General features: G+C 35.3%; 1 protein-coding gene across 2 annotated transcripts in view; it reads left to right on the plus strand.

The window, feature by feature from the left end:
- The window catches only part of CTTNBP2 (cortactin binding protein 2), a 91,256-nt gene that overhangs the window by 18,596 nt on the left and 49,680 nt on the right, over window positions 1-22,980 (plus strand). For both annotated transcript variants that reach the window (XM_085307085.1, XM_085307086.1), the window contains exon 3: window positions 17,780-18,004. In XM_085307085.1, coding sequence (XP_085163211.1) covers window positions 17,780-18,004 — 225 coding nt within the window. The remainder of the gene's footprint in view (window positions 1-17,779; window positions 18,005-22,980) is intronic.

The raw sequence follows: 22,980 nt of genomic DNA on the forward strand, positions 1-22,980 counted from the left end.
ATGGTTCTTTTTTAATTTGTGATTTTTTTACTTTAGTAGGCCTCCAATGTGGATTGCATTACAGTTAAATTTAAGTTCGGATTATCATTTAAATCATTAGAGTTGTTTCATTAAGAAGCAATAGCATGCTGTTTAATTGCTATTTGGAAAGCATATAGTTAAAAAAAGAAGGGAGACTTGAATATCACTGCTGCCTGCATCTGTCTCAATTATTGAAATAAACTGCCTGCCTCTGATAAGGGATAATATATTCCTAATGTAGAGGTAATGTGGCTACATAGTCAAGACACAGGAGTGGCCTCACACAACTGTGACCTCAAATACAGCCTTCATTTTTTTTTTCTAGCCGTAAAGTGGTCACTGCATCTGCCTACTTGCCAGAGGATTTTTTAAAAGTGCATTGACCCTCAAATGATGAATTGAAGTGCTAGTGTTAGCTGTCAAGCATAGAATTACAGAGACAAAATATTGTGCTTAGTGGTGATTTTCTCTTAAAATTAAATCTCTAGTGGGTTATTTTTCTTTTAAGATTTTGTAACACAGACTTAGCTGGGATTTCTTTTTTTATATATAATTTCATTTGCCTATGTAAGTAGGTGGTAGATGGAAAAATGAAAATTTATATTATACTTGGTGTTACGGTATGTATTAATTAGTGTGAACAAAAAACTAATTCTTCTTGTACTGAGTACCTCAATATATTACACTGCATAGATTTAGAACAATTTCTTTTGATTGTTGGGAAAATCAGCATTGTATATTTAAAAATAAAATATCTAAAAGAATTGACAATATTAACAATAGATATATTTTAGTTTCTTTAAAGGTGAATACCAAATCAATGATACTGTTGTGAAACAATATTTTTTTCTCTGAGATTAAAGGAACACCAAGCCAATGGATCCTATGTATGTGATGGCAGTATAAGGATGGCAAGGTGATACTAGTTGTGTTTCTTCAGTGTTGTAAAACCCTGCTATATTTTGTTTTTACAGTGGTTTCCTAAGGAAGGAAGACTTCCCTTCTCTTACGTGTTTGCACCAATATCTGCTGAACCCTTTAGCCAGTTTCTGGAAATTTGGACAGAGCCTTCACAGTTTCAAAAATAAGTAGTTTCATAACAACAGGCAGCTGTGTAAGAGAACTCGTACGGTGTTAGTCCTGTAATTGAAGGAAGGATTGAGATTTGTGTGAGGATAATGCCTGAATTGTTAGATACACCGTATATGAAGTACAGAGTCAGGGCAAAGCATTAATTTAGCTGCTCAGGGAATTGAAGTTAAACTAAGTTTATAAAAAGATAAGCAAGAAGAAAAAAATCTCTGCTATGGAATTCAGTTCTTCTGCAAGAATTGTTTAGTGCAGTCCATCTTCCCGAATCTAATCAGCTTGACAGGCCTGCAGGCTAATCAATAGAGCTGAAAATGAATCATACTTTTCTATATTATGTCTGAGTAGGAGATCCATATTAGATAACTTCTGACATCGCCTAGCAAGGTGTATGAGTTCTTGAAGAACAGTTGTCAGAATTTGTAATGAAGATGTAGATATTAATATAATGAAATATACATCTAGGAAGATAATTATAAAATTATAAGAATAGCTAAAACACTAAAGAATTAATTTAAAAAATTTTTGCAGGTCTGGCTTCTTATTAGACATAAGTTAATGGATGAGATAATTATGAGCGTGAGGTGCTATTAAGTTTAAGATCCCATTCTATTAGCTTTACCTTTTAAAAAGCTTATAATCTAAAAAGATAAGATTTAAAAATAAGGAGGAACAGCTTTTTAAAAGTACAGTGGTTACTGATTGCATTTAATACTCTATGTAGATCATGAAACAGCACTTTAAATTAGGTAATAGTACATTAAATGACAGTTCTTAGGTTTCCAACATTTAGGATATGAGTTTTCAGCTTCATGAGAAATTCTGTAGTTTAAAGCAAATCTTAAAAAAAATAAACACAAGTATTTTTATCTTTTATAAATTAAAAAAAGGATAATTTTTTTTGAAATGATAGGATTTTTTAGAAGTTTATTATGACAACTTGAAATGAAAAGACGTACTATTCAATTTCCAAGGCTATAATGGTACAGTCCAACATTACTTGCAACTCTGCTCCATTTTTTCTAAAAACATATATCATCAAAATGAATATTGTATTGCAAAGTTTTCTGTTTTAGAACAAAAAAATGTTTATTTGTTCCAGCATTCTATTAGAAAATTCCTCACTAGTGTATGGGTAGCTTATAAGATGTGGTTTGCTGAGTTATATATATAACACAAAATGTGTGTTTGTGTATATAGATAAATGTATTAAGTGAACTATATGAGCTACATCTACGTTAGCATTTTGCTCCGCTCGACAACGTACTTTTGAAGAAGATCTCTCCATTTACTCCACTTAACTGTGCTTTGATTTGCCTCATAGACCTATCGTGAACTGTGTGAACTGAACTGCTTTTGGATAAACTTAACCCAAGAGGCGCATTCCAACTGTAACTCTAAAAGGCTTCCGCTAATGGATGCTAAGTCTATACAGGCAGATTCGAGCTAGTCCAGAGTAACTCCTGCTTCCCAGTGTAAGGAGGGTAGGCACATGCTGAGCACCAGCTCCATTACTCTACAAATTCATTTCTGTTGGGCTGCACTACATACTGCGATAGTCATTGTATATCTGTAATTCCCATTTGCCTGGGTGATTTGGTGAATTGTAATGGGAAGTATCATATGAGATGATTTGTCTAGATTTTAAAAATTAATTTGGTATTCCCCATATCCACTTTCTAAAAACAAAAATCCCCCAGAGCTTTCTACTGTTACGATCATTCTTGAGTTTAAGGCAGATGGAACTTGTTTGTGAAATTGCCAGATGGGTCATTGTGAAATGTTGTTCCTGAATCTTTTTCTCCCCAAAGGGCAGAACATGTTTTCTGCTCAAGCTAGTTTGATTTCAGGTCTTGAGTTTTTGCATTGTTGGAAATCTACTATTAGTAAACTTGTCTTTCAATTTCAGTTGACATGACTGAACAATGTAGTTTAATTTCTGTGAAACAACTATTTTTATGGTAACTACTGTTTGTACATATTTCTGAACAGCTTTTACAATTCTTTTAAGTATATATGAAGATAAAATGACGTAAAAAATCTCCGTATGTTATAGTTAATCATGACAATATACTAACAACTTGTATTTTTAAGAAGGTAACTTTGATACTGAAAAATAAGATATTCATAATTATGCCAAATTGCAGCCTTTCATCCATGGCTCTGCATTTCAGTAATGATTTAAGTGTTCCTTGAAAAAAATTTCATGCAAGTAGTAAGCAAAACTTTTGGAGGAAAGCTGTAGATATGTGCAAGCTGTTCTTTCCTACCCTGACCTATCAGCTTTTCAGTGAGTTGTGTCTACCAAAGTCTCCTTCACTTGGCCAAAGCAGGCTTTTGCCTACTGTACATTGACAGATTACTTGATAAGTAAAACGTGATACATGAGTAACAGCTTTCCTGTCCGTTGTATGCTACTTATTGCATTATGCAAGCTGTCATGGGGTGATACTTTGCTTGTGTTGTATAAATTACACATTGAAACAGAGTTACTACCAACAGCAGAATTATCAATTGTGTTTGCACAAACTACTGCATAAAGCCAACAAGAGTGGTATGATAGGCTTAGTACTTCCAGAATGAACTTCAGAGTGGGAGGAGTAGGGGGAAGACCTGTGAGCTATGAGGAGAAAGGAAATGAAACCACATATACTTTGGCTGTTCACAGATAGGCTCACAGGTAGGAACAAAAATGTAGAAAATTATTTATAAGAAGTGCAGTCTGTCAAAGGGAGATAGACTATCTATAAATTGTGAAGGTCCATACATGCAGTAATTTTGCTAAGTTGCTATGAATTCAAAATAAAAGTCTGAACTTCTGTCATGCACGTACCATTTTTCTCATATATCAAAGAATGAAGCTAAAGTCACCAGGCTGACTTTAAAAGTTTCTGGCAGCCAGTAAGACAGATTGTTTTGTAGCAGGTGTCTTTGCAAAATGATGATTAGTTAGAAGGAGGAGCAGAATATGTTAAACTGTATGTGACAGAAGGTTATTGTTTCAGACAGTATGATGGCAGTTGTTGGTCTTGGTGGCAGAAGGGATCCCCGAAGAGGAATCAGACTGCCTTGTTTGCATTGTCCTTTTTGCATGTTGCAATTTTTTTGCAAAAATTTAATTCTCACTTAATAGTTTCGGAGGCAGTGGTCGGTAATTTGTTCCGTACTGATCTGACCATTACTCTTCATTCATTGACTTTAATTACTACTGCATTTCTTCTGCTCATGAATCCAGTCTGTCTTTACTTGACCATTGATATTCAAAATGATTCTGTTCAAGAACAAAACTTTTTTTTTAAAAAAAGATCAGTTTATTGTAAATCTTGCAACACCTCTGTCAAAGTATTATTTCACTACTGCAAGCTCTTTAAAATTGATTAAAAGGACACTGAAGTATGAATAAACCTCAAACAGGTCAGTATTTAGTTGCAGATATTCTGCTGGATCCTTTCCTGAATAATTGCTTTGTCTTTCCTACTTTATTCCTGCTACTCCATTTGATCTTTCTGCGTAATTCAGTATTCACTCACTAGTGAGTGGCAATACACACAATATTTGTAAATAATAATAATAATAATAATAATAAATTCTAAATAAAAAAGTTTCAGCGTCATGTCCATGCAACTGTTTCTTGGTTTCTGTGAACTTTCTAAATGATACTGCTGTGACTTCATTCTTACAATGACTTTTAATAAATGTTTTCTCTGGTTATTCATGTTGCTGATAATGCGATGTAATTGGGTCAACCTATCTCTATGATTGTATTAATTTTAATTTTTCATTTTTAATTAAGGGAACATAGAACATTTCCTCTGTACCAATGGCACAGTTGATTCTGTGGATGGTGACACTACAGTGCAACAGATGTAACCTTTCTATTTCTTTTGCTTGTTTCTCATATGTGTTTGGTTTACTTTTTACTTTTAGCACTTYTTCCTGTTACTGAAGCAAATTATAAGAAAATCTGTAAGGGTTTCTTTGTGATTCATCCAATTAAATGGAGATACTTAAATGAGTATCTCAATTTTTATAAATATAAAAATATGAGCATTTTTGTAGGCAAAGGAACGTGGATAGATCCATTTTCAAATTCAACACTTGTGAAAATACTCACATAGCAACAATTACTTTTGCTATGTCTGAGGTGTGTGTTCCCGTGCTTTTCTCCCTCCTGCTCCTTTTTGATGCTGTTCTGATGGGTGGACAGGTCTTTCCACTTGCAGTTCTCCCAGAGTGGCGTCTGTGTCAGCAGCTCTACCAGGTTAGAAATACTTGGCACTAGATCTTTAACAAAGGCCCATGTTAAAATAGATGGAAAGTTTGGGAAAACAGAACAGTAATGATTATAGTGAGTTCTCTCTGAAATAGCAGAGTAAAATTCTACCTAGATGTTGTGGAAGTTTACTGTATGATGTTTTAAAAATTGGTAACTTATAAGTAAAAATATCTGTAAGTAGAGTACTAGCTGGAAAATTCCCTTTAAAGTTCTAATAAAGACCATAAAATGAAAAATAGATAGTATGAATGAGTATTCTGTTTGTTTTAAAATATTCCATCCTTGAAATCAAATGTATTTAGTTAAATGTATTCTTTTGTTCAGTTTCTTCACTGGAGTGGTAGCAAGAACAAAATTTGTCTTGGAGGCAGTAATTATTACTCTCACTATTTCTCTTCCAAAGTGAATATTGGAAATCATTTGAAAGCATTGAATTATCTTAACATGCCTCAGATCTATACTGTTAAGTATTGTGAACTCAAAATTTACATACCTTTCAGTTAAAGTTCTTAAAGTTTGGTATTCATGTACTTGCTGTACAGGAATGTGGGATGGTAATTTACTCGAGATTTTGAGAGTTTGAAAATATGGAAAGCTAAATACTATAAATGATTTTTTTAAATGATCGATTTAGTTAAAGTAATTAAGTCTGTAATACCTTTAGTATGTTTTGTAAATTACTGAGCTGATGAAATTTTTACCTGTTAAGCATAGTGGTAAAGGATTTTTTTTTTTTTAATGAGAAGTGGAGTGACATTTTCTTTAATGCTTCAGAAGAGTGGCTGACAGATTTCCATTCAAGAAATCATGAATGGATTTGTATGAATTTGAATTAATAAATTTGAACATGCAAAAAAGTCTAGATGACAAATAATTATTTAAAGTAATCAGTAAGTTTAGTTCTCTTTTATTCTTTGAGATTGGTTATCAGTATGTAAATCTGTATTATTTGCAGAAATAATAAGATTCTGGGTGGTAAGCTAATCAGAGTGTAAAAGATTGATACTTCCTTACAAAAGACTGGCCAATAACTTTTGAATGTTTAAACATCAGACAACAAAGCTGTCATAAAACAAGCCTAATGTAATCTTTATATAGAACATCTGGATGACTTCTCAATTAAAAGCACATGTTGTTTCACGACTTGAGCTTTTCTTCTTTCTTCATGAAGAAACTTGGTACAGAGCCTGAATTTCATCTTTTACATTTGTAAAAAGTGAAGAGTACTTTATGTTGACTGTTTTTTTTCTCATTCTGAACTGTTAATAACTGATCTTAATATTGTAAAACAACCGTTTTATTTTTAAACTCCAACCTCAAGGTGGTGAATTTTCATTACCAGTGTGAGGGTGATGGGATTCATTACTACATAAGGGAAAAAACTAAAAAAAAAAAAAAAAAAAAAAAAAAAAAAAAAACTAAAAAAAAAGGGGGGGGAAGGTATTTATCTGATGTGTCTGTATCTCTTTCTTTCACAGAAGTTGCTATGAGATAACAGGGAGAAAGGGAAGGAGGCTGTATTTATCAAGACTGATGTAGCTGTGAACTGATGATACAAGATTCTCTTTTTATGGAGTCAGACCACAAGGAGGTTCAGGCTTGATCATTGCCTTGATTGTATAATTCTTCTTCAGCATTTTCTATTAGATTCTAAATCAGGATTATGGAAGCATTAATTATATGTTGTTTGTCCTCCCATACGCAGAGAGACTTGCAAATATTAGGCTTGAATGAGAACTGACTTTATTGTTAGGCGAGTTGTTTCACTTCTGTTGAGTGCAGAGGAGAAGAGGGAATTGTATGCTTTTTGGAAACTATTTTAGCATTTGGATTGTTGACATGAAATGGAAAATATCTAGTTTGCTGTTGTTTCATCAGCTGTTGGGTAAGATATTGACCTTTTATGCCTTAAAATGATCCCATACATTGGCAGTCCTTTTTAGAGACTGATTTGGGAACTGAGAGGTTTTTGTATCTCTCTCTTGAGCAGGAGTCACTAAAGAATGTTATTGTGAAACAACATACTGCCTTTTTATCTTCTGAGCCTTGCTTTTTTTGTATTTGCCCTGAAAATTGTTTTTAAAGGCTTGAGTTTAAAGTTGTGCCTTTCTGAGAAAAGGGGACACTTGGTGAGTTGTGGATTTTAGGAAGGTTCTATAAGCCTGTCTGTTTATGAAAATGTGGGTGAGAGAATAATGCAACTTTTTGTTGTCAATCTTATTTTAATGGTTCATACTTTGGATAATTTTTCTAGAAAAAATGACTATTTTTGCACTTTTAGGAGTAATAGTGTGTTTAAGATCATCGTTGTTTTTCAGACTTTTTTCAGCTTCAATAATAGCCTTAAAATGTACGCACAAGTTTTTTTCTTGTGGGCACTTGAAACTTATCAGGAAAACAGTGAGTTTGAATACGTTAGTCTAGTATTTTTGGCATAATACTGAGTTCATTAAAATCTAAATTTCTTGTAGACTTTGCATAGGTATGCAGTGTCGCAGTGATGAAGAAAGGTATTTGGACTAAGTTAAGGTTCTAAGCAGAATTCAGTATCACCTGTTCATTGACAATAGAAAATGGTACTGCAGGATACCATTTCATCAACAGCCATTAACATTTAAATTTTAGTTTTGTTTTGTAAAACTTTTTATGTATAAGTAACATCTCATAGGAGGCTTTGGAAACATTTGCTTACATCTGTATTTAAGAAAAACCAAAACCCAGAAGTCCTATTGTGCAATAAAATTGTTAGTATTGTTTACAGAGTCATTCTTAATGAATCATGGTGAGACATACTTTTATCCTTTTTTCTGCAGGTATACCTTTGCAAGTATTACTTTGACTATATATTCATTGGCAATCCTCTTCTGTTTTAATAGCTTAAACAAATAATTGGTATATATGCTATAGCATTGAGTAAGGTTTATAAAAATGTTATCTTTCAGCCACCTTCCTCTTTTAAAAAGTCTGTTATCTTTTCAGTTTTGTTTATAATCTAGAATTTGTCCCCTCTTTAACATATTCTTTGTAAAATAAGCTTTTACTGCCTCCTCTTCTCTGCTGGCTAGTTTTAGAAAACTTTTTTACCACTCCCTAATACATATGTCAAGAGAAGATATTAATACAAACCTATGAACATCTGTTGAAGCAATTTTAGTATATGTGGAAAAGGAAATTAATCAGAGGAACAAACTCTTTTGAAAGGAAGGAAATTTTGTTTAGGGTCCTGGGGCAGCCTTAATTCAGTTCCATTGTTCCACAGCATTGTAGGACATGCAGTCCTATTTTTGATGTTTATCATCAATTGCTGCATGGAAGACTTGGACTTGCTGAACTTTAAAGTTGGCAGGTAAATGAAGAGGAAACTCTGCAATATGTTGGGGAAAAATGCAGTATTAACCTTGAAAATACTATTGCTCATCTGTTCTGTTACTGATTATGTATGCCTTTCAAGGCAATTATTGCCTTATAATTCATTTCAGCAAATATGTGCAATTAATGTCACCTTAGATTATTAACTGAAAGAATTCTAGCAATATGATTTATATTGTGTGATTAATCTTTAATTTTTCCTCATTAGGCTTATTTATTGTTTATATATTGGTTGGTCATGGGTTCTTTTTCCTTACTTCTCTGTGCTTGTGGTTTTAGGTCTATCATCAGACACAATGTTTGAAGAGCCTCCCCATCTACTTACACTTTTCTTTAAATAACAGGGGGAAAAAATGTATCTTGTTAAGTGTTTTTTTTTTTTTTTTTTTTTAAAAAAAAAGGGAAAAAAAATTTTTTTTTTTTATTTTTTTTTTTTTTTTTTTTTTTAATAGTCCATTCACTGGAAAGAGAGATTAAAAAAAAAAATCCCAAAGTGGAGCACAGAACATGTGGCTGCAAAACAATTCCTGTGCTGGTTTCGCAGCTTTCCCCATGGCCCATCATCCTGATACCTCCACTCCCTTTGCCCCTCTCCCCATGTGTTGCAGCAGTCTTCATCTGGTAGTAGATAAACGGGCTGAATGACAGCAGAGAGTCRACTTGAGAGGTGGAAATGTCCAGCAGGGAGCTGGCAAGTGAGTGCAGAGGTGTGACTTGAAAAGCGTGAAAAGAGTAAGTTCAGGAGTGAGTGAGGTGTCTTGGTATATGTAGGAGACAGGCTCCCTGAAAGAGTAATAGAATAAGCAGTTTATTTTATAGCCTTACCTTCCAGATTCTTGTTGGCTGCAGAGCTAAGAGAGAAAAGTCAAGAACAGACCTGCTGTAGCACACACCTGCATAATCTCTAGGACTGTTCAGTGATAATTTTTTTTCTTTTGAGAATGTGACAAGCTGCTTCTCTGAGTCATGAAAATGCTTTTTATGATCCAAAGCAAGACGTGAGACCTGTTTCACCAATGAGTATTTAATTGTTTTCCTTCCTTTAAGAACTTCTTTCTGTTCTTTTTACTTGAGCAGATTGCTAGCATCTATAAGGAATAAGTAATACTGAAGTAGAAGAAACCAGTAATCATGGAATAATTTAGATTGGAAGGCACTTAGAGAGATAATTCTGTCCGATCTTCTTTCCTACTGTATTTTTAAGCAATATAAGCTTATAGTCTATCATTGGTCTAACATGATATTTTAGATCAGCCTGCCCATAAAGAAAGTTTTGGTTCTTGTTCTTTTTAAACAGTGGTTGCAGGCTTATTTTAGTCTCCTTGTTTAAAGCTTCAAATCCTGAATAAGGATTTAARAATTCTGTGCTGTGATGTTCTTATTGGAATGAACCGAAAAGCTGTTGTAAATCAGATTAAGCTTTTGCCCTCTTGCAGTAGTGAATTTCATGAATTAAACATTTATGGGGGTTTTGTATTTTTTAGAAATTGTCTCTTGATTTACATGTGTTTGCTATCAGTTTCATCTGTCATTCACCAATTAGCTATTGGAGGATTTGTCTTAAGTCACAATTTTGCATACTGGTGGMATATACTGTAAAAGCATAATTTCACATAGACATGCTTTTATACTTTTAAATACTTTCAATCTTAGGACTAGTTGATGTGTGAGTACGTTCATACAGGAAAATAAAGCTGATAGTTTACAAATTTGTAGAGCACCTTCTACGATAGTCTATCATATTACTTCCTGTAGTAGCTGAGTATTCTGTGTCTTAAATCTGTGTTTGAACATAGATTGTTGATTGTGTTTACAAGTGAAAATTTTAAATTTGTGATTTTCTACCTATCTGCGATTTGTGATGTTGCTGTGCATTTCAAGTTAATATGTAAAACATTGCTGATACTGTTCTAGCATAGCCACTAAATTATGTAGAGACTATTTTAAAGAATCTGTTATCTCATGACATTAGACTGTATATTTTTCAGAGAATAAGTGCTATCAAAACCAGCTCTCTTGATACTAGTTCTTAAAACTTGAAATTCAATGCAGAGGGACATTGTAGAAGAGGGAAATTATCCAGTTTCAGTGTTTGTTTCTCACATGAAATGCATATTTCATTTAGGAAGTATAAAGAAACATAGGTGGTATCTAAGAGCTAAAATAAAAACTTACAAAAAGATTTCTGATTATACATTGCCAGCATTAGCTTCATGAACAAAAGTCTTTCATAGAATGCTAGCTTAAAGTAGTTTATCTCCCTTTTCCCTCTTTCCCTAGTTTGTTACTGCATTGTAGCTGACTGCTCCTTATTTGTGTCTGCCCATCTGTTTGTGGGCTGCCCTGTGAAGAGGATTGTGGAGCTGATCCTGCAAGAAAGATAACCTAGGAAAGAAGCTTGGGGATTTTTCTTTGTCTTCCCTTTACCCTGTTAACAGTGCTGTCCCACAGGGAGCTTTCCCAGGATTAATAAGTAAACATTGGATGGTGATGGAGAGTGGACAGGCAGGATGTCAGCACTTTAATCTGCTGTTTCTGTGGAAGACATTGCCCGGTGAAACCAGGGCCCCTTAGAGTCAGTAGGCACCTGCGTTTTTATGATGTATTTCATTTATGTGCTGGCAATTCTACTCCCGCGTGCCCGAAGGTTCCACCAAGTTGGCTAAGCCAAGCCTGTAAGCACCTGGCTCTGCTGTGTTTCGGGATTCACAAATCAGGTGTCTACATCCGAGGTCCCGTAGAGCCAGGTGCCATAGGGGTACTCACACCTACACACAGAAATCAGTTACAGTGTTACACAGAAAACATTTCAGTTTCTATTCAGAAAATACAGCATTCTGCTCAAAAGCATGGCAGCAAGAGAAAGAAGTCAATGTGGCACTTTCTTCTGCAGGGTGAAGTCGTGTTTATATTCGTTCAGACTTGTGTTTTGTCAAGCTGATAGTGTGCAAACCCAATGCTCTTTCCTCTGTGGTTTTACAGCTCTCCTTTTGGCAAAAGCGAGTATGGAAGTAGTGTTCTTTGCCAAAGTTAGGCTGCTTTTAGTTGAGAATACAAGTTCCACAGAGCCTAAAAATGACCTAGCAGAAAGTGAAGAGTGACTCTGGAGGTGATGCTTGTGAAAGGTCATGTTTTGTTATCTCCCTAATAGTCTTAAATATATTCTTTTCTCTCTTTCTCTCTCTCCCCCCCCCCCTTTCTCTTCCTTTCCTCAAGGAAGTTTCTGACTATGAAAGTTTCTGTAGTAGCCCAAAAATTTAGTGCTTTGAATTCTGGAGATTTCTAACAATAATGTTATGTGTATGTTAAGGTGTCATGAGTTCTCTTCTCACCCATGCTAATAGTATAACTTAATTTGAAGTTATAGTTTTCCAGAATACCCCATGATTTTTCAATCTTYCATAAAATTCTTCAATGCAAAATATCTAGATTGTCTTTTCATTTAGAATATTTTGTCCTCATTTTAAAGTAGATTTTGGGGAATTTGCAAATTTAACATGAATTGTAATTTGGAGATTATAATAGATCTGATATATGGGAAGGGCTGTGATGCTTTCACTCTGAGTAAGTGTGCATTTTATGTTTATTCTTCTATGTTTATGTACCACACTTTGATGTGGAAATGATATATTAAGCATTAAGTGTTGGTATTCCTCTGCTTAAATTTAACCGTGAAAACAGTGAAGATGACTTTCTGATATTCTTTGCTATTTGCCTTGTCAGTAGAATACATCCTAAGTCTGTAGATGATGGTTAGCATGATTCAGAAGAAATTAAAATAGCAGGAGTTACAAGCAGAAAAGTGTGTATTGATTTTTTTCTAGCTTAAAAAAWGTTACCTATGTTATGAAGCTTTATACAAAAATGTATATTTTACAGCCTTTAAAAGCTTTTAAATTAAAAAGATAATTAGAAATAAGGTAACAGAAAAAAAGTGGATAAATGAGTGAAATTTTCATGTTAAAATTAAAAAACCTTTTTGTTTTCCTATCAGACAATGTTTAATTTCCTGACCTTTTAGGACCAGAAACCTAGAAGAGATTGAATATTTTTTGAAAAGTAGAAAATGCATTTATAGATCTTTTACAGATGGATTTTTTTTTAATGATTACTCTGCACAGAGAATATCTGTAAAAGATACCTGTTATTGGTTTGTGTTGCTGCTGTGGAAAAGGTATAGTGCTGTGCTTGTCATGTTCCAGCCTCTGGTGCTTTAGTGCATTTTAGTGTCTTGGCACCCTCAATTAATGTTTTGACATTCTTCCTTCAGTGTTAGGATTTTAACTCTGCAGTGTATTTTTATTACATTCTTTTATTCAAAGCTTCTTTATTTAAACTACTTTCCATTTCTGTTTTTCTGCGGCATGACACATTCCAGAAATAGTCCAGTAAATCCTGGGTTTCTGTTTAATAGAGTACTAAGTCACATATACAATGAAAGGCTGTGCCAGTGCATGATGACTGTTGACACACWCATGCTGCTAGGAGGAGATGATGGAGACTATGTGCAGCTTTATTCACCCTGGTGATGTGTTCAAGATTAATTGGGAACATGAGTACTGGTGTTAATTCAGCTCTGCTCAACGTATCTTCTTAGGTACTGAGCACAGATTGTCCAGTGCAATGTCTTTTACTGGATGTGTCTTATTTTAGGACAAATGCTATGGCTTTTAAGGGAGAGCAACAAAAATAGAAAGTTTCAGAGACTTTCATTTCAGAGGTTTCCTGGATTAAGTGTGGATATTTTGTGTTTAGGGAGCATCAGTGGGTTTYACTTCCACGACTTGTCTGGCTTCCTCTTGCTTATCTTTGCCTGCCTTGAATACAGATGTGCTTAGCATCTTCAGTGGCAAGTGTTCTCATGTAAAAAAAAGATTGTGGCTATGGCAGTGACACAGTATAGATTCATGTCTTTGTCACCGAGGTGGTTTTATTCCTAGAAAAATTATGTTTCAGTTTTGGGATTCTTGATACTCAGCATGTTTTCTGCAAAATTCTGTGATGAGTACACGTGATGTTGATGGAAAGCTTGATTTCTATCAGTGCATGACRTATACCATATAAAAGAGTTGGCCATGATAAATTTTAGAGTTACAGAGTTCTCCTGAATCATTATACTTCTGGCAAGAATTTATTCTTGGCATCCATCTTTTATTAATTGTTATTTACTTACTGTTATTATGTATTGATTTACAATCCTGGAGTTATTGAGAACCCCCAAATCCTTGTAGATTAGAGTGAACTGGCACTCCTTACCCACCTTTTTCATGCCACTTGTGATTCTATTTTCAGGGTAATTTATTGTATCCTCCCATAGTCTTTTCTAAGCGAAAGCATCCTTTTCCTAGCTAATAATTTCTAGTGTGGAAGCTGTTCCAAGCTTTGGATTGTCTCTGTCCTTCTTTGTGCCTTATCTATCTTATCTGACACAACGCTCTTTACATTGGAGCATCACAATTTTATGCACTATTCGTGAGACATGCAAAATKTTAATTGTACTTGGCAATACAATGGTTGTTCTTTTGTTCTTTATTTTTCTCTTAATGATCTGTAAAAATATGTTTATTTGTTGTGGAATTTTTATTAAGCGATGAATGGAAATTTCTGTGACTATCTATTATAACCCAAATTATGTTGTTTACTGCTAACAGTGAACTTAGAATGTATCTTTGTTTATGTAAAGTTAGTATCCATTTATGTCATTTGCACCATTTTAGGATTCTTTGCATTGAATTACATCTGCCATTTGATCATTCAGTCATTCAGTGTCCAGGGACCCTTCTGCAGCTCTTCACAGTCAGCCTTTGTCTTTTTTTGGTATGAATAACCTGGTATTGTGGGTTTCCTGAAGCAATCACTTACAATGTCTAAAAAGTTAGTCTAACTTTCATGTATTAATGTGGTATTTACCCAGGCTGCAGTTGTCCCATCACTATGGTGTTTCCTGCCTCCCACAATCTCCCTGATTTTCCTTAGCAGATCACAGCTGCAGTTACCATCTGATCAGGCGGCTGGTAGTTCTTATACTGTTCTTATACAGTTCTTATACTGTACTCCTACTGTTTAAGATAGTAATTTCAAAGCATAGGAGCTATATATTTTTAAGCTAAATAATAAATTTGYTTTGGCAGATAGCATAACTCCTTTAGCAATACAGCCTAGTTAGTCATTCTGCCACTTTGTATCTAAATATTTTAGTGTACACTGGTTGTTTTCCTTCTGCCAAGCTTCTTCCATATCTGTTATTCCAATATCTTTATTTGAAATGAGGTATCCTTGTCCCTTCATCTTTTATTTATTTATTTATTTATTTATTTATTTTAGATTTTTAGCACTTGTGTGTATGGAAAAATGAAAACATTTGGTTATATATTTTGCTTTTTGCTCCCTCTTGAATTAGAAGTGTTCTGAGACTTCTTTGCTGTTTCCTGTTTGAGAGTAGCTGATTTATCTTACCCTGTGCTTGAGGGATTTCAGCCCTAGAGGATGTGTCATTGCAAACCATGTACTGTTCCAGACCTACTGGGTTTTCCACAGTCGTCAGATTTCAGATTTTCCTCTAACCACTTTAATTCTTAATGCCAGCAGTCTGATTTGATTTCTCATTCAGATGGAGCCCATCCCTTCTATCTAGTTGCATCTGTTCTTTAGTTAATGGGTCTGAACACCCACTCCTATTTTTGCAGCTGCACGCTGAGACTGCCTTGCTTACTCTGTTAATCGCTATGTCTGTTAGAGGGAGCATTTCAGAGAATAATGTCKCCACCATGCAGTAATGAACTTCCTACACAGTAGCCTAAATTTTCCCTTGATAATTTCTTTCCTGTCTCTGTGTCACTGGTATCCACATGAACCTTGCATCGCTTACTAGGGTCCTTTTAGTGCCAGCCTGCTATAGAGGCAGCAGATGAGTTACTGTGCAGCCCCAACTGAGAGCACAAATTCAACTGCTTGTGTCCGATTATCAAATGTTCACCAATATTGACTACTTTTCTACCTTTTTTTCCCCCCCTCCCTTCTAGCAGAAGTCGGAATCTCCATTTAAATCCTTCACCTACTTGTGCTTCTCATCTAGTTTGGCTGCCTAGCACTTTAATTCACTTAGGGTCAGGTTTTTGTTTATTATTGTTTGCTTTAAGTGAAGGTTGAATTCCCAAGCTGCATACAGTCCTGTAACGTCGGTGTGTAAAGCCAAGAGTTATGAATATAGCCCCTGGTTACTTGGCTTTATAATACTACCATTGGAGCTGGTATAGCCTGATATTTTAAAGCTATCTTACTTTAACATGTAAGATAAAAGTAATKCTTTAAAATATTTCACTAACTAAGGTTTATATGCTAAGCAATTTATACTTAAAAAAAGACAGGTCTTTTGACTTGTGGGTTTTTTTCTTCTTCAACCAATTACTGCCTAAATTTGTAAGACTAGCAGTACTTTAGCTTTGAGTGAACTCTGTCAACTTTGTCTTGAGTTATTGTTTTTTGAGTCTAGCTGAACCCCAAAGATCTGATTTTAAAATATTCTTCAAGTTCTATTTATGCTATCAAATTGGACTATTTCAAGCATCAAAATAAGTAGGTACATTTATATTTCCACTGCAGTCAAATTCTCTTTTACCATTTAATTTTCCTCAATGTTTCAATTTTGTAGAATATATCTAGGCAAAATTCAGACATTCACTGAGGTATATTATTAACATTTAGTCTCTAGGGGGCTTTTTAAACATAGTTCTTATACTATTCTTTGTTTTTTTTTTTCCCCTCCTTTGAAATATATGTCACCTTTTAYGACTTTCTTTTCGTATGTTGCAATTTTAACTTCAAGCTTTTGGAACAGTCTTTTCCTTTTGGTGACCATTAGGCTGGTTCCTCCTCTTTTGCTCTCTGAAATTTGCTTATTCTTCCTCTGATGTTGCTTATTCTTCAAAATTCAGCTTCCTGAGATTGAAACAAATCACAGATAAGTAATGCTGGGTTTGGAGGGATTCTTTTTTCTTGTGGTGTTTCTCTGCACTGTGTTTATTGGTTCTAATTTTTGAGATACGCTTCTTTAAAGAGCTGCTCTGGTGATTGATCTGGTTTTAAGATAACAGGCCTTCARTTTTCCTCCAGAATTTGTATTATAATGGTTTGGATTGCTTCCTTCTGCTTACTGTCATATGTACAGGAGCGTGTGTGTGTGCATGTGTGCACACGCACGCACACTTAAGCCTGAGATGACTTCGGAACCATACGAACAAGTACTTTTCCATGAAAAGTATTAAAAGCCAGTATTAACCTGTGCCTTCTTGTGTACTGTGCATTAAATGTATTAAAAATATCTTTTCTGAAACTTACCTTAATCACTGACTTCATCTTTGGTTGAAGAGCCAAAAATAATTCAAGCAAAATTGCATCCAAGCATTATTGTGTAATATTTGCACTTTGTAAATGAAGTATTATACTGTATTTTGGAAATGTACAGGAAACACATGATCATGAAGTTTGTCTTGAACACAGGTTTAAGAAAAGTCTTTATTTCAGAAAAGTATTGTTAGAAGAATGTTCCCTCTCTRCTTGTTTGCTATTGTTACTTATGAAAATCTCAGTATACGTAAACATACTTTATTTTAAAAGTAGTCATTTTTGATACTGTAGTAAGTACATGAAGCATGTTTTCATGCTTTCTACTGGCATCATTTTAATGCACTGAAATATAAAACTTTATTTTAGAATGTTTTTTTGTTCTTTTCCTGCCTATGTATGAGCCAGTTTACAAAATATTCTTTTTGTTATATTCCTGAAACTGTTACAAATTGAAACTTCGGTATTAAATTCAGAAGGGAAGGCTTTTGTTTATGTAGTGAATTATATTGACTATAATGAAATCTTCTTTTCAATATTGTAAATAAATACCCTAAGAAAACATTTTTAAAATACAGATTAGTATCATAATTGCCCTAAGATTTAGATCTGGTGTGTGTGTAGATGAACTGCTAATTCATTAACTTCTATTCCTTTATCTGTTTGTTTGGGTTTTTTCAGGCCCGGCGCAAAGAGGTTTTTATCCAGGAACGATATGGAAGGTTTAATCTCAGTGACCCATTTCTGGCTCTTCAAAGAGACTTTGAGGCAGGTGCTGATGATAAAGAAAAGAAGCCCATCTGCATGAACCCTCTGTCCATTTTAGAAGCTGTTATGGCTCACTGCAGGAAAATGCAAGAAAGAATGTCAGCTCAGTTGGCTGCTGCTGAAAACAGACAGAAGAAGGTATCCTGCAACCATTTTTTTCTCCTTTTCCTTCTCTTGATTTATTCTTTTACATCACTTTTAAAAAATTTGTATCTTTGTCTAGCTTGATTGTCATCACAAATGCTAAAATGTTGCCTGTTTTCCTTGGCATATATGCTGAAGTGCTATTTTTCTGGTGATATTTTGTATGCATGCCTCATTCGTTATAGGAATTTATCTCTACCTATAGAACAAAAATAATTGCTATAAGTCAATGGACTRTATAAATGGACAGGTCAATATGAGCTGGGGGAAACATTATCACTTTTTTTTTTTTTGATCTAACACCGTTAAAACTTAGAGGATATATGGTTATACATTTTTTTTTCTTAACCTAAATAGTGAAAAATAAATAATTTATTTGTATATCATAAAAAATAGCTCTGTTTAGTAAATCAGTAAAATACATTATAAACCTTTAAAAAAATAAATAGGATTTCTGAATATTTAGGACATTTACTGTAAAGAGAAAAGTATTTTGGAACAAACATGCTGCAAAAACAAATGTGCTATACCAAATATAAAACGCTTTCATTTCGAAAGTGAAGTGATGGTATACCACTCTGAACTAGTTGTTTTGTCTTGTCTTGTTTTGTTTTGTTTGGAATTCTACTTTCTGTACGAAAAAATACATTTTAARTTCTACTTGCAGCCCTAAAAATGAATGATCTGTCTTAAATACATTGCATGTTTTTTTACTGCTTTTTTTGATACAATTAATGCATCATGCCCCAAAATTGTTTACACAATTTTCTACATTTTCCACTAACATTTTGTATTGTAAGCCATACARTTCTACAGGAGAGCTGAGGGAGGGGCTTCAGAGAAGAAAGGAGAGGAACAATGATATAGAAGGCTAATCCAGACCAATTTTTGTTGAATAATTAGAAAATACAAGATAGGGTCTCCCATAACACCCTCATAGGTAGGCTCTGGAAGTGCAGGCTAGCTGAGTGGACGGTGAGGTAGATTGAGAACTGGCTGAAAGGCAGAGAGCTCAGAGGGTGGTTGTGCTCAGTGGTGCAGTCTAGTTGGAGGCCTGTAGCTAGTGGTGTCCCCCAGGGGTCAGTACTGAGTCCAGACCTGTTCAACTTCTTCATCAATGACCTGGATGAAGGGATGGAGTGTCTCCTCAGCAAGTTCACTGATGGTACCAAGCTGGGAGGAGTGGCTGATCCACCAGAAGGCTGTGCTGCCATTCAGAGAGATCCGGACAGGCTGGAGAGTTGAGCAGAGAGGAACAYCATGAAGTTCAACAGAGGCAAGTGCAGGGTCCTGCACCTAGGGAGGCATAACCCTATGGACCAGTGGGGGCTGGGGGCTGAGCTGCTGGAAGGCAGCTCTGCAGAGAAGGAMCTGGGAGTTCTGGTGGACAACGAGTTGACTGTGAGCCAGCAATCTGCCCTTGTGGCCARGAAGGCCAACAGTGTGCTGGGGTGCATTGGGAAGACTGTTGCCAGCAGGTCGAGGGAGGTGATCCTGCCCCTCTACTCAGCCCTGGTGAGGCCTCATCGCGAGTACTGTGTCCAGTTCTTGGCTCCTCAGGACAAGAGGGACATGGAGCTACTGGAGAGWGCCCAGCATAGGGCTACAAAGATGATCAGAGGGCTGGAGCATCTCTCTTAAGAGGAACGGCTGCGAGAGCTGGGCCTCTTTAGCCTGGAGAAGAGAAGCTGTAGAGGGGATCTTCTCAATGCCTACAAATACCTGAAGGGAGGGTGTCAAGAAGATGGGGCCGGACTCTTTTCAGTGGTGCCCAGTGACAGGACAAGAGGCAACAGGCACAAACTGAACCACAGGAAGTTCCATCTGAATATAAGGAAGAACCTCCTTCCTGTGAGAGTGCCAGAGCCCCGGGACAGGTTGCCTTGAGAGATTGTGGAGTGTCCTTCTCTGGAGATACTCARAACCCACCTGGATGTGATCCTATGCAGTGTGCTCTAGGTGACTCTGCTTGAGTAGGGAGGTTGGACTAGATGATCTCCAGACATCCCTTCCAACCTCAACCAGTCAGTGATTCTGTGGTTATATGTGCTTTTTTGGCTCTGGTTTATTACCAAAGTGTGTATCTACAAGCCTGCATCTGCAGAAAAAGGATGCACTTGCCTTTTTGTTTCCTAGAATAAAACTAGATTTTTTTAAAAAATTATAATTTTAAGAAATAGTTTGATCTTAATTTGTCTTGCATTTTGTTTCTTATTTTGCCATATGCCTAACCTCTATTATTCTGAATAATATAAACTTAATTCTGAAGTCTAAGTTTTAAGCTAAACTTCAGAGCACTAAATTTGAAATGTGTTGTATTGCTCTGAATGTGTGCCGTTATGCTTCTACGCTTTTTACTCCATCTAACAAATAGAGAATTTAGCTGAAAGCGAGTTTTAAAAATAAACTCGGTGTTGAACACTCGTGTGCATGACTCCCCTAGAGAGCTAACAACTTCCTCTCTTAAAGCCATCAGTTAGAAATGCTACTTGAACAAGGCACCAACTCAAACTTCTTGGGTAGGTGGCAACAGATTACATACTTTTCTCTCAACTATTTCCATTAATACCCTACACAAACCTTTCATTCAGTGTTTTACTGTCCCTTAGTTCCACATCTTTATTCTCGGTCTCCATCTCCTGAATCCTCCTGTGAAACAGACAGTGAAGGTGTTTGGGGGGATTTCTCTATGGTTGACTCCTAGTAACAAACAAACAAACAAAAAAAGTCCAGACAAATGTGACCTAAATACAGAGGCAGCTGCATGTTTCTCCTTCAAAGAGCGGTGCTTCCTCTAAATGTGTGGTACTTCCATCTTCTTGTTTGGAGTTGCCTCACTGTCTCACTTACAGACTAAGTGATGAAGTCTGTAAAACAGCTGTGTTTATTTCCTCTAGATATTATTGGACTCAGACAGGCTCATACTGAACTCTTTTTCCTGGGGGCTCACTATCTGTTAATATAGTGATCCTTATAGCATTCTTTGAATAAAATTATTATTTAATCATAAGGAATAAATCATGACAATGTAAAGGAATGCAGGAAAAAATAAAAGATCTGCACAAATGACTGTCAGCCCTCGGTTACTTTATACCAAATACCTAATCCAAATTCCATCTGCTTTGCGTTAAGTCTTCATCCCTTCCATCTCTTTGAAAGCCTCTTTCGTGGAGCTGCTGACCAAATTGATTTTGAGGTTTCCTGAGAACTCAAAAGACAGATCATCAAAATGACAGTTCTTGATCTGTCAAGTGCTTACGGAGAATTAGTGTTGGGATGCATGCTCAAAGAAAGAAATGTTCGTTGGAAGAGACCTAGGGATTTAATTTAGTCTAACCTTCTGCTTGAAGAAGACCATCACTAGCAGTACATCAGGTCTTCTGTCAATTTATCTAGCTGAGTTTTGAAATTCTCCAGGAACAGTGATACTACAATCTTTCTACATTACCCTCCTTCTGAAGAACATTTTTCTAATGTCCAGTCTGAATCTCTTAAGCTTCAATTTATCACTTGTACCCTATGCTGTGGGGCCCCACCTACCATTATYGAGAAGAATTTGACTCTGTCATCTTTGACAGAGCCCTTCAAGTTCTAATAGGCTGCTGTTAGATCATGCCTTAGTTTCTTTTTCATCAGACTAAGCAAGCTGAGGTCCCTAAACTTTCTCTCACAGGGCATATACTCTTTCTGCCCTTTGCAGGACCTTGGTAGTCCTTTGCTGGACCCTGTGAATTTCCTCAGTATCCCTCTAAACTCCTTTCCAAATCCATCTTGGATAAATTTCCAGATGTTTATGTTACTTGTATGATTCAGTGTATGCATACAGTACACTTCACAAAAATCAGGTCATAGTTCATAAATTCATAAATAATTACAGCTAGTTCCAAATCTGTCAACGAAAGGATAAAATACAGTGTAAATACTCAGATATTTTTCTACCTCTTAAGGATTATACAGCCAAAAAGAAAAAGGGGGTGGGAAGAGCATAGGAGACCACATTAAATTAAACTGATGCTCTTCTTGTCAATTTGAAATTAAACACAGAACTGCTAGTAATTTCTTCACAGGGCCTGTGTATGTATTAGGGATTCTTGACTTATATGCAATGCTTGTAAATAAGATACTCTAACAAAATAGTAAGACAATTATCCCAGCTATATTCTCTTGTTAATAGCTACTTGTAATTATTTAAAAATATTACAGTAACACTACAGTTACTTTACAGAAGCAGCCCCTCATCTGAAAGCAAAATGGAGAAATGTCCATTGAAATTTATGATTTCTTAACACGTGTAATAAAGTGTAGATAAACTTGATTAAACCATTTTCAATATAATCTTGCTGCATTTTCAAGCTTTCAAAATTAAATATGATTCCCATGATTCTCATACCTATTTTAACAAAAAAGGCCCTGGTGAATGGTTTATCTGTCCCAGCTACTTGTTAGTTGTGTTTGTCCGTGAAAGATGATTTAGTGAAATAAGAAAGAGATAATAAAATACTAGATAAAAATTCATGATTTTTCTGCTTATGAAGAGTTGTGAAAGCGATCATTCCTAAATACACTATCATCATAATAGCATATTAATTCAATTTGCAGCTGTACTGTCATTAATGTAACTAGAGAGGTATGGTTGCTGGTATTGTTCATTTGGCAATGAATGATAATGTATCTTACTCTTTATATTTTAACACTGTTTTTAACAAAAAGTGAACTTGGCAGTGTGAAYTGATTGCACAGGTTGTGTTGGGTTACCCTGGAATGTTATTGTGAAACCACGGTGGAGTCCCTCCACTGCTAAAACAATTTAACACCTGATATTTGAAGGTCTTTTTGGTAGTGTCAGAAGCAGGGATAACATTTACAAATAGATATGACTTGCTATCTATATTCCTCTTTAYTCACTGCTTTCGTGATAATGGTATAATTTCAGATGGAAATTTTACTATCATCATGATATACGTCATGTT

The sequence above is a fragment of the Rhea americana genome, unplaced genomic scaffold (genome assembly GCF_003343005.1).
Source record: "Rhea americana isolate MKP2758 unplaced genomic scaffold, rheAme1 scaffold_252, whole genome shotgun sequence".
Classification (NCBI taxonomy): Eukaryota; Metazoa; Chordata; class Aves; order Rheiformes; family Rheidae; genus Rhea; species Rhea americana.